Raw genomic sequence first — 12,739 nt, forward strand, 5'->3', positions numbered from 1 at the left:
AATCGCCTAACTGGTGCTCTTTATTTACAATTCTTGCGACAAAATTTGCCGGTACTCCTTGAAGAAGTCCCTCTTCACATTAGGCAGAATTTGTGGTTTCTTCACGATGGTGCTCCACCACATTTTGCGCGACCAGTGCGACGGCATTTGGCGAGGTGGTCCAATTGGATGGCCTCCTCGATCACCCGACCTTAATCCGCTTGACTTTTATTTTTGTGGCCACCTAAAATCTCTGGTGTATGTAACCGAAGTTGACAATGAACAAAAATTAAGAAATCGGATATTTGCTGCCGCCGAGGAAATTCGACTACAACCTGGATTAGCTGCTGTCTGCAACTCTTGGATTAGGCATGCTCAATTATGTATTGAAAGTCATGGAAATAACTTCGAACAGTTACTATAATAGTTAAATAAACATTTATTTTGGAGAATTTACGTTTTTTTTTAAATTTTAATTAATAAGTCGTTTATCTTCCTAACTAAAACTATTTTACTAAAATTTTTTTTCACTATTAGTCGTTATTTGCCGTCAGCAATAATTTCCCAAGTTTATGCGTATAGGTGAAACACCCTGTATTGTTTAGAATTTCTTTGCCAGTTACTGAAATGCTTTTTGAAATAGTTTTTTTGCTTAAATTACTTTATTGAAAATGAACGTTTACCCTAGACGAAATTGACATGGTATTTATTCTTGGTGTATTCAAAATAAAATGAAGATATTGAATTGGCCGTTATTGTTGAAAGGGGAAAATCAAATTGCAGAAAATCATAACATTAGTTAAGCAAGTGTATAGTTCAGTTCAGAGATCTATTAGAATCTTTGATGTGCCGCGAATAGTCCGTGTGCCGGTGTTGCTTGTATTTTCAAATGACATGCATGTTTAAATCGCAAAATTTTATGTGAAAAGAGTCATAAAGTAATATTCTAAGCGCTATTTAATCATTCCATTAAATAAATAAATGTTTTAAGCATTTTTTTCAGAATTTATACATTTGATTCGTAAAATTTGACTACATGCGCCCACGTACTATTTTGTTAGACATCTGACCTCAGTCACAGCCACTCAAGCGTGAAAAGTTGAACAGGTCCGGCCTTAAAATGTATTTGTATTTAAAACTTTATTCGGGATTCTTGGATTTAGTTTTATTAAGTTAGTTGATAGCAAGATAATATTTAATTTAACTATAAGATTTAAGTACGTAAAATGAGTTTAACCAAAAATTTTAATTTAATAAGTTTAGTTGTTATAATATTGAGATTTATTTTTACTTGGTGGTGGGGTGAATGGGGATTTTGGCTGTCATATTCAATGTCCTTATTATTGTTTTTTTTTAAATTAATACATATTATGATATATTATTATAATAATATACTCATGAAAACCCCCATCTCTATATTTAGTACCAATTTCTTTTGATAAAAAGTAATTATGCAGTCAGAAAAGTGGAAGTATATTTTTTAAAATAAACTTTTACATTAAAAATCATCTAGCTGTCTATATCTTATGCGTGTAAAAGACACAAGTTTTACTTATAAAAAAACACACACTTTACATCCTGAATGTAATATTAGGAGATTTAGGAGATATTGGGATATTAGGAGAGATTAGATGAAAATTAACAAAAATAAATGCTTATACTAAAAACTAAAAAGATTTCCAAGTACACTGGATCCTAAAACTACATTGAGGATATTAAATACTAATATAACCACTCATTTACATTATATATACTCTATTGTGTCGCTGAAGGACAAACAGGGGCAGTAAGCTGAAAAAAACAAAACTTTAAACTTGTTTAATTAATAAAAATAGAGTTTTCTTACTATGACAAAAAAAATGACTTTTCTCCAGAGAATGGAGGAAGAAGCAGTCTTTATTGTGTCGCTGAAGGACAACAGGGGCAGTAAGCTGTAAAAAACAAAATTTTAAACTTGTTTAATTAATAAAAATATGGTTTTCTTACTATGGCAAAAACGACTTTTTCCCAGAGGATGGAAATCATACATCAATCATAAATGTATCATACCATGTTTCGGCTAAATAATATATGGATCTTTCTTCCTCCCAAAATGTTTTAATTTTCTTCAAATATTCTATAGACCAGCTGACAATTCCATTACAGCAGCTTTTTTGTTAACCATCTTAAGCTTAAATCCAAGTTTTATCAGGTATCTCCGCAAGGTTGAGACTGAAAAATGTTTGTCCCTTGCCGATAAGGTTCCTTAATCATCTCTATGGTCAGAACCTCATTGTTTTCAGCAATTTGGCAATATCCGTGTCAAGTCCCTTTGATTGTTATTGACATTTAGATAAATTTGTTTGGCGTCTGTACTTAAACAATTACGTTTTATAACTGCTTGATTATCCCTGTAGCTTCTACTTCCTTGCTTCTTTTTGCTTCCTCAACACTAGAAAATGAACTATCAGAACTATGTAAGTCTAAATCACTGTCCAGATCACTCTTATTGTTTTCATCACAAATGTTATTGTCTTTCTTGTGCACCCACGGTCTGCATAAGCCCACACAAACATTTTCCTCTTCATTTGCCAAATTTTCCTGCCTATTTTCTCATGATCGAAACATTTTAAGGTATTTAGGTATAATACCAAAACAAATCCACAAACACAAATAAAAAAAACACACTTCCTCACAGTAAAAACTGCAAAAAATTTAAACGAATACAGGCGAAATTCTAAATTCTCCGCATTTATAAACGAGTAAAAAGCAAAACCGGCAAAACTCATCAAATAATAATATCACATGACCCCCCTCGCAACTATTAGACCCATCCAACAACTATTTTAAAGGCGATAGACCCATCCTTAAAGATCTCTTTAAAAACACGTCGAAAGTAATACAAAAAACAGCCCAAAAATTTATTTGGGTACGGCCCCGTAATCTTCAAAATCAGTGGGATAGAGAGAGATACAAAATCACTTGCACAGCCTGAAGTAGGAATCGCCAGAACGCAGGTGCTTTATCTTTGTTTAATATACTGGCTAAAAAGAGGTGACAGGTCTGTGAGTGCTGGAAGTGTTTAAAATATTTTGTAAGATGCTTGGATTTTAGTCCGCGGTCAATTTTTTTATATTATTTTCTTGTGATAATATTCTCTTTCTAAAAATGGACATTTTCGAAAGAAAAATAAAAAACACTATAAAACATGGGGTTTTACATATATTTAAAATGATTTTATAGATAAACAATATAAAATTTTGCCATTTAAACATGTATATCATGCGACAATAAATACGACATAGGCGCACGGACTAGTTACTGCGGCATCTGCGACACATCAAAGATTCTAATATAATTCTAATTATAGATCTCTGAACTGGACTTTACTAAGGGTACTAAATCGAAATCACTTTTATTCCTATAAAATTCATCGCCTTCAAGAACTTTCGGGAAATGATTTTAATAGAAGAATTGAATTTTGTATGTGGGTCTTGGATAAGGTTGCAGGTAATAAAGTTTTTTATAATAATATTCTATTTACCGATGAATACATTTTTCACAATAATGGCTCTTTTAATAGATATAATTCCAATCCGCATGCGTTTAGAGTAGTTCATAATCAACATAAATGGTCTGTTAATGTATGGTGAGAAATAATGGGTGGCTTCGTAATTGGTCCATATTTTTTTGATGCAAACTTAAATGGAACAAGATTTTTGGAGTTCTTAAATAGTGATTTTCCATTATTATTAGAGCATATTATTATTCCTTTATGCCTTCGAAGAACTATGTGGCTTCAAATGGATGGAGCACCGTCACATTTCCATGGTGGGGTTAGATAATTTTTAAATAATAATTTTCATAATCGATGGATTTTACAGCCCCGGATTTTTTCTTGTGGATATACATAAGTAAAAAAAAATTGTTTTTAGGTTTGCTCTGACCATACCAGAAAATATGAAAGAGCAGATAAGAGAAGCTTTTCAAAGTATTACTACACAGATGCTGTAAATTTTGAAAAGATATTATGTTTAAAGTTTTAAAAAATCGTCATTGTATATATTGCAATTTTTGTATAAAAATGAAAAGTTTTAGGTATAGGAAGACCTTATTAAATTCGAAAAAGAATTCATTGTCACATTTATTGATGATATAAAATACAGATTGTGCCATTTCAATCAATCAACTTACTGCCTTGTAAAAAATATAATCATTTAAAGCTAATTCTTGAACGTTCTTTATAAAATAGTAACTCTTTTACAAAACATGTAAAATTTAATAGTTTAGTGCTCCTCAGGGTAAAAAAAGGGAAAACGCATGTTAAGGAATTTTTTATTGTTGTCTCAGTATTTTTACAAAACACAAAATATTCCGAAAGCTTTTATATTTAAGCTGGGTAAACCTTAATAAAACCTATTTTTAATTACGATGTAGAATCCAAAAATCAAATAAGATACTGCATGTTCAATATAAATAAACATAACTTTTATATGTTGCTGCACTTTGAAACATCCTGTATATCATGAAAATTATTTTAAAAGATACTTCTGGAACACCTCTGATATCCCAATTTTTTTTTACGCTGTAGTTTAGACATAATATTCCATACATATCTTGTATTCTCTGAGACAAATAAACAAATTTTTCAGAATAAAAAAGTATTTTGAACAAAAAAGTTAATGGAAAAAAAGCAACTTGGCAACGTGATATGCGAGTATCTACTATTACTATTTGTGTTGTCTTCCTTGAAATTTTTGACTTGGCGTTTACTAGTTCGAATAAGCGAAAGACCTGCCAGATTATAATAATATGTTTAATTACATATTTCTATTCATATTTTCCTAAAAGAAATAAACCGAAAAAGCTTAATTGTGGTGTCCAATACTCAATAGATATTTTACAAATATTTTGTTTTTTTTTATGATATTAAAATCTATAAAGATTTGAATTTCCGCTTCACACTTCTTTATCATTTTTCACCAAAAAGGAAGTTTTTAAATTTATTAAAAAAACGCACTGGAATGAATCACTGGAAAATATCCTTTGAATATATAATATACAGGATGTCCATTTAATATCGCGGTGCTCGATTGCGGTTAAACCGTGAAACAGAAAAAACCTTTAATAGAGGAAATGTTAATTGAGTTAGAAGAGCTACTTTTTAAAATTAGTTTGGTTGATACAGGGTGTCCCAAAAAAGCGTGGTACAAAATTTGAATTTTTTTAAAATGGAACCAGCTATATTTTTTTTCCGAAATGGGAGTCTTATTTAACTCTTTTTTTTTAACCCTTAAACAGTTTTTCCCTAAAATGCGACGTTGTCTAGTTATTAACAAAGAAATTTTCACGAAAATCAATATTTCACTTAAATCTTAATATTTATTACCGATGTTTTTTATCTTTTCGAAAAATCTACGTAGAGTCCTTGCCTAAGTTCATTTTATCTTTAGAAATTCCAACATTAATTTTTTTTATACAGGGTGATCAAAATCGTTACTCAAATAATGATATTTTCAATTTTACGCTATTTTTTTAAACGGATCATCGGAAGTATTCTTTAATCTTCAATTTGATTCTAACAAGTTTGCCTTTATTTCTAACCATTTTCTCAAAATTTGTTCTTAAAGGAAAAGTGACACATTTTTCATAGGCATTACGACACTTGTCAATAGTTGAAGAAAAAAGTCAATAGTTGTAAGAACCATAATAAAATAATAGTAGTAGAGACAAGTAATATTAAACCCTGATCTCATTTAAAAATAAGAAATTTTTCCTTACAAATAAAGAGTTGGCCATAATTAATTTATTATTTGTTCTGTTACGTCAATTATAATGTTTACTTATCATTCATGTTAAGCAGATTTCTTTCAAAATGAATTACTCTCAGGGTGAATAAGCAAATATGATTTAGGTACGTTATCGGTGAATGCCTTGGGAACTGTTTTTTGGGTTCAAGGGTTTATTATAAAAATTTTTCTATTAACGGACATCCTGATGATAAATTGTTGACGAAATTAAAAGAACGATTTGAGCGTACTGGAGGCGTAGAGTACAAAAAGCAAACTAGAACGGAAACAGTTTTAAATGAAGAAAACCAATTGATAATCACCATGTCCGTTATTGCAACACCGAAATTTAGTATAAATATCATCCTAAATGTGTTAATATCAAAATCGTCCGTGGGAAAATGTCCGAAGAAAAACGAATATGATCTCTATCATTCTCAGTTACGTCAACCACTTACTGAAAATGATTTTGAAAAAAGAATAACTTTTTGGCAATGGGCAAAATAAATTAAAAAAGTCCAAAATAGCATTTAGACAAAATAAAGCAGCAGGAAGTCTTTCGCACGTAGGGCTGATTTGTGTTTGGAGCAAAACCGTAGATATTTTAAGCAATTTTTGTGATAGAACTTTTTGTTTAATGTTTTTAATTATCGTTGTTAATGTTTTTGATGACTTCTTGATGTAACTGAACTTATGGAAGTGATATTTATTTTTCTTGTGGCATTTTTCTTTTAACGATTTTTGTATTTGTAAGTCCCTATTTGTCTTACTCTAATGTTCGGATTTTCTACAACCGACTTGGTGAATGCCAATTTGTTGTCTTCATTTAAAACTGTTTCTGTTCTACTTTGTTTTTTTTGTGCTCTACACTTCCAGTATGCTCTAATCATTCTCAAGGAAAAATAGACGTTGTAATGCCTATAGAAAAAATATGTAATTCTTCCTTTAAGAACGCATTTTGAGAAAACGGTTAGAAATACAGACAAACTTGTTGTGAATTCTCTATCAAAGAGCGTTACTAGATATAGGGTGTTTAAAAAAATTTTTAAAAATAGCGCAAAATTGAATTGAAAATATCATTATTTGAGTAGAGATTTTGAATACCCCGTATAAGAAAAATAAATTTTGGAATTTCTAAAGATAAAATGAACTTAGCCAAGGACTCGACGTAGATTTTTCAAAAAGATAAAAAATGTTGGTAAAAAATATTAAGATTTAAGTGAAACATTGATTTTCGTAAAAATTTCTTTAAATTGATAATAACTAGGTAACGTCGCATTTTAGGGCAAAACAGTTTTAGGGTTAAAGAGAGACTTAAATGAGACTCTCATTTCGGAAAAAAAATATAGGTGGTTCCATTTAAAAAAAATATATGTACCATGCTTTTTTGAAACACCCTGTATCAACCAAACTAATTTTAAAAAGAAATTCCTCTAACCTAATTAACATTCCCCCTATTAAAGTTTTTTTTCGTTTCAAGATTTAGCCGCAATCGAGCACCGCGCTATTAAATGGACACCCTGTATAATACCTTTATCGAGCGACTCCGCGTATAGCGTTGCTGGAAATTTGGCGATGTGAAGAAACCACATTATAAATATTAATTATTATTAGTGATGAGAATAAATGTAGCACAAAATTGTTTTTATTATTACATGAATTTTACTCTCTCTTACTTTCTTATAATAGTAAATAATTATAATAAATAATGTTTCAAATTATGCTAATTACAGTAATTTATTATAAGATTTTTTTAAATAAAATTGAGTAATCACTAGCAACGTGAAATTCATTAGCATGTTTATTAACACAATTGATTTTATAATAATTGGTAGAGGGGATCTACCATCTGTGAAGATGATGGGCTCAATCCAAAACAACGGATGTTTATAGTGTATTCAATGTTCTAAGCTTTTAGCCTTAAAAACGCTTTTCAAGGCATTAAAAGTGTATTTTTAAGGCCTTAAGATGCTTTTAATTGGAGTAGTACTATTTGCTATTACTCAATACTACCCGATAATATAGGCAACATCTTATAATTGTCTCTTTTTTAGAGTCAATTTAACTTTGCCAGCATAATAATCCAACCGTTGGATCATAACATTAACAGGGTGGTTGTGAAGATAAAAGACGAACTGAAAGACCTGGCGGCGATCGGTAGCGAAGCGAAAGTGGTATCGGACCAAAACGTCGCCATATTAGCGAGACAACTGGCCATACACGCTAACGTGAGCATTTTTTAAGTTTATTGTGTGTTTTTTTTTTGTTATGGAAAAATTTACTTTTATAGTTGGCCTCATTGGTGGCGCGGTCGCTCAAACACAACCCGAATGATCCATATGCCTCCAATTGGCTGGAGAGACTGAGACAGATAAAGAAGATTCGCAAGAGGGTACTAGACGAGCTGAAGAACGACCAGCAAAGTATTTACCCCTCCGAGGAAATTAAAAGTAGGAAACCGGTCGAGGATTTTACTGAATATTCGTGAATACTTTTTAATTCTATATCTATTTTTTTTTATTTTTGAAGAAATGACACGTCTATAGTATTATTACTTCTTCTATTCAGCTTCAGTGAAGTCACGTATATTAGCATGAATAAATACATGTTTTTACATGAATTGGAAGTCTAGATTATTTGTCTTGAAATCGAAATATATATTTGTTTAGTTACGGCATTATAATTTAGAAAGAACATTGGCTGCAAATTTGCTTAGCGTGAGTAGGTTTTTGACACGCCGCCGTTTTATTTTTCTTCAGTTATTTCCCAGATGGCTCCATCGGTCACATTGCCAATATAATTCCTACGTTGACAGGTTAAAAATTTAGGGACATAAGAGTCTCTGAATACTTAAATTTCAATCGAGTGTGCCGTGACTATGATAAAACTATTTGGTCAAATCTATTTCTCTAAGCATTCTTGACTAAACATATCACTTTTTAGATAGTCAAGGCACACTAGATTTAAAAAAAATTATCATTTTCTATTGAAATATATACAGGTTTAATATAAAATTCAAAAATTGTGGCAATTTTCAGTGAAAAATAAAACGAAACGCATTGATCCTTAAGGACCTCTGTGTCAACTGTCATTTTAACATTTTTCGTTTCATAACTGGTTTCACCCGAAATGACAACTATTTTCCGAATTCTTAACGGGATTCTCTGTATATTTTTACGTATTTCGATGGATCTATGCCAACGAACTTCTGTCGTCCACTTTTTGTCGAATTAGGCATTCAAACTGTCGTCACCTTCTACATCTAGGAAGTAGTCTGCTTAATTTTCACAAATCTTTTCAAGTTTTATGCTTCTTGTTAAGTGAGTTGGATGTGGGGTTAAATAAAACATAGGTCTTAGATTTTAATACTGCCGACATTTCGACCTATATTGAGGCATCCTCAAGGCGCTACAATGGATCTAATTGGTGCTTATTTAAAATATAAAATAATTAAGGTTTTTTCCTGAACTTTAAAAGGTAATAATATTTAACCTCACATCCTTAGAACATTGAAAGGCCTTTCAATGTTCTAAGCTCACATCCAACTCACTTAGCACATTGCCACTATAAATCTTAGACGTATTACGCATCAAAGCAATCATTTAAAACTTCCAATTCCCTCCAGCACTCCTAATTCGTAAATAAATCTTTATTATGAGTGATAGATATTTAATAATTTGCCTATCAAGCTTTTCAAACTTACTAAATAAATACTAGACTTTATTACTCATTATTGTCCGAATATTATGCTGACTCTTCTTAATACTGAATCATTTCTTTGCTGCCTACTGCAGTTTCAAATTTTAGTTTTGATTTTATTATAAATAGTATGCATCATGTATACAGGGTGTCCGAAAAGTCAACGATAATACTGAAGGGGCTGATGGAGCAACTCTAAGCACCCAGAAAAATATAAAATGACCTTAGTAAAAAATCGATGGTTTTCGAGATATTGGCACTTTAGTGGAAGTAACCAAAATCCTACTATTGGATCAGATTTACGATTGTCACGCCTTAAAAATAGATATTTTTTAGAATCTCTTTTTAGCTATGCCACACTGAATAGCCATTTTACTGATCAAAGACAAACATTAAACTAAACGGCCAAAAAATTTAATAAGAAATCTATTCTAAAATAAAGTATTACTTATTTTTATTTTTTTAACTTTGAATTTGACCGCTCGTACTGGACCAAAAAAATTGTACGGCAACCTGGCTAATACCTTAAAAACTTTGCTCATTTAATCTACTTTTTAAAATTACCTAAATGTTTTTTTAACAGTTTACTATTATTGTGTTATAGTAAAAAATAACCCTAATTCACCTTATGATATCATTGTAAAAAAATTAAACAAATTTTTAAGTTATGTTTAAAAAGGTTTTAGTTAACTTAAAAATTAAAAAAATCAAGAGCGAGGGTAATTCTTATCACCATAGCAATAAACAACAAACATTTTTGGACTTTAGTTTGTTTACAGTATTCCGTGAACTAACTACTTTTTTGCTTGTATCCTAACGTTTCTGTTACCTTTTGCTTTGGATTTGTTTTTGAGTTCATTTTCCTGTGGACTGTGTTCTTTGAGCTGTTTGTTTTATTGGTTAATCATTTATTATGCCCTTGCCGTATACCGCCCAAGAATATGCAAACATGCATCTCATTTATGGTGAATGCAGAGGAAATGCTCTAGCAGCATCTAATCTTTATCAAGAAAGATATCTGAATTTGGCCCGATATCCTGACTATCGTGTATTTTTTAATGTTCACCGCTCATATTCCGAAGGCAGAATGCCTCATGCTCCTGTTCGAGAGGGATTGTTATGTTGATCAAGTTTTAGAAGAAATTGAAAATGATTCGACTACCTCGGCACGAGCAATCGAAAGAAGAACAGGGATACCGAAATCGGTAGTAAACGACATCACTAGGCGATTTCAATATCACCCTTATCATGTTCAACGAGTGCAAAGCCTACTGCCTCGAGACTACGAACCACGCCTACAATTTTGCCGCAGAATGTTGCAAAAAAATCAAGAGGATCCGAATTTTTTAAATAATATACTGTGGTTGGATGAGAGTACATTCAAAAAGGATGGCTTTATGAACATGCACAATTTGCACACTTATGCGTTGAAAAATCCCCACTCTATTCGAGAAGAAAGGTCACAGTACCGATTTAAAGTAAACTTGTGGACCGGTATCTTGAACGGACGTGTAATTGGCCCATTCGAATTACCAGAAAATTTGAACTGGCAGGCTTATTTAGATTTTTGTCGAAACAATCTACCAATTCTTTTAGAAGATGTTCCTTTGGCCACTCGCCGAATAATGTGGTTCCAAAATGATGGTTGCCCGGCACATTATGCCCATGAAGTTCGTCGGTATTTAAACCAAACATACCCCAACAGATGGATCGGCCGACTTGGTCCAATTTTATGGCCTCCCAGGTCTCTAGATCTAAACCCCCTCGATTTTTTTTACTGGGGTTGCATAAAAGAAATGGTTTATGCAAGACCAATAAATAATTTGTTTTTGAAGGTGGTAGACAATGGTTCAGTGAAAACATCTTGTCGGACTTGCATTGTCTTATTTATTTTTTTTTATTTATACTAGCACGTTCAAGAATACGTTCTGATCTTCTACCTGGTATAGCGGTTTTGAGACGTAGACCAGTAGGAATGACATTGGCGTCTCTTGTCTCTCGCAGGAAGCTGATGTGTTCCTCCTCCTTGGTCATCTTTATCTTGGTTTTCTCAAAGCCTCTAAATAGGTTGCTGGTTCCGGGTCCGTACCGGTTATCCAATCTGTTTTTGAAGGTGGTAGACAATGGTACAGTGAAAACATCTTGTCGGACTTGCATTGTCTTATTTATTTTTTTTTTTTTATAAGAAGATTTTTTTTATAAGAAGATTTTTTTTATAAGATTTTTTTTTTATAAATAAATAAGACAATGCAAGTCCGACAAGATGTTTTCACCAATAAATAATATTGCTGAATTACGGCAGCGAATAAATGATGCAGCCCAAGACCTTAACGCTGCCAGGAATGCAAGATGGATCAATAGGTCATTTATTAAAAGATGCCACGCCTGCATTCGCGTTGGTGGTAGACAGTTCGAACATATTATTTGATTTTTAAATTTTTTTTTAAGTTAAATAAAAATATTTCTTGAACATAACATAATTATAAATTTGTTTTATTTTTTTCATAAGGTAGATTAGGTTTATCTTTCACTCTATCACAATAACAGTAAAGCTTTTTTTTAAAACATATTGGGTAATTTTAAAATTAAATTAAATGAGCAAACTTTTTAAGGTATTAGCCGGGTTGCCGTACAATTTTTCGGTCCAGTATGAGCGGTCAAATTCAAAGTTTAAAAAATAATAATAAGTAATACTTTATTTTAGAATAGATTTCTTATTAAATTTTTTGGCCGTTTAGTTTAATGTTTGTCTTTGATCAGTAAAGTGGCTATTCAGTGTTGCATAGCTAAAAAGAGATTCTATAAAATATCTATTTTTAAGGCGTGACAATCGAAAATCTGATCCAAGAGTAGGATTTTGGTGACTTCTACTAAAGTGCCAATATCTCGAAAACCATCGATTTTTTACTAAGGTCATTTTATGTTTTTCTGCGTGCTTATGAGTTGCTCCATCAGCCCCTTCAGTATTATCGTTGACTTTCCGGACACCCTGTATACTCTTAGGAAAATGTATGTTTCGTTTTTTCTACTCTATTTGTTAGTTTCATGCCCAATATATGTAACTGTATAATTAATAATTAGTTTAGGTACTCTAGCTTTGTTTTTGACAAATCTTAAAAAACAGTAAAGTATATTTTGATTTGATATTGAAATATGTTAGGGGAAGGCCAATTTGACATGAGTGTTCAAAGATATCAACTTTAACCTAGCGTGCCATAACTATGGTAGTACAGTAGGTCTAATCTATTTTTATAAATAACTCTTAATGAGTATTATATTTAGTATTAAAACTT

At 31.5% G+C, this 12,739-nt stretch overlaps 1 protein-coding gene across 2 annotated transcripts in view; it reads left to right on the forward strand.

The window, feature by feature from the left end:
• LOC126736040 (tuberin) overlaps positions 1–8,367 on the forward strand; it is a 69,592-nt gene extending 61,225 nt beyond the window's left edge. For both annotated transcript variants that reach the window (XM_050440241.1, XM_050440247.1), the window contains 2 exons: positions 7,802–7,975; positions 8,038–8,367. In XM_050440241.1, the coding sequence (XP_050296198.1) occupies positions 7,802–7,975; positions 8,038–8,235 (372 nt within the window). In that variant the 3' untranslated portion in view covers positions 8,236–8,367. The remainder of the gene's footprint in view (positions 1–7,801; positions 7,976–8,037) is intronic.
• The last annotated feature ends 4,372 nt before the right edge of the window (positions 8,368–12,739 follow it).

Source organism: Anthonomus grandis, chromosome 1, assembly GCF_022605725.1.
Source record: "Anthonomus grandis grandis chromosome 1, icAntGran1.3, whole genome shotgun sequence".
Taxonomy (NCBI): domain Eukaryota; kingdom Metazoa; phylum Arthropoda; class Insecta; order Coleoptera; family Curculionidae; genus Anthonomus; species Anthonomus grandis.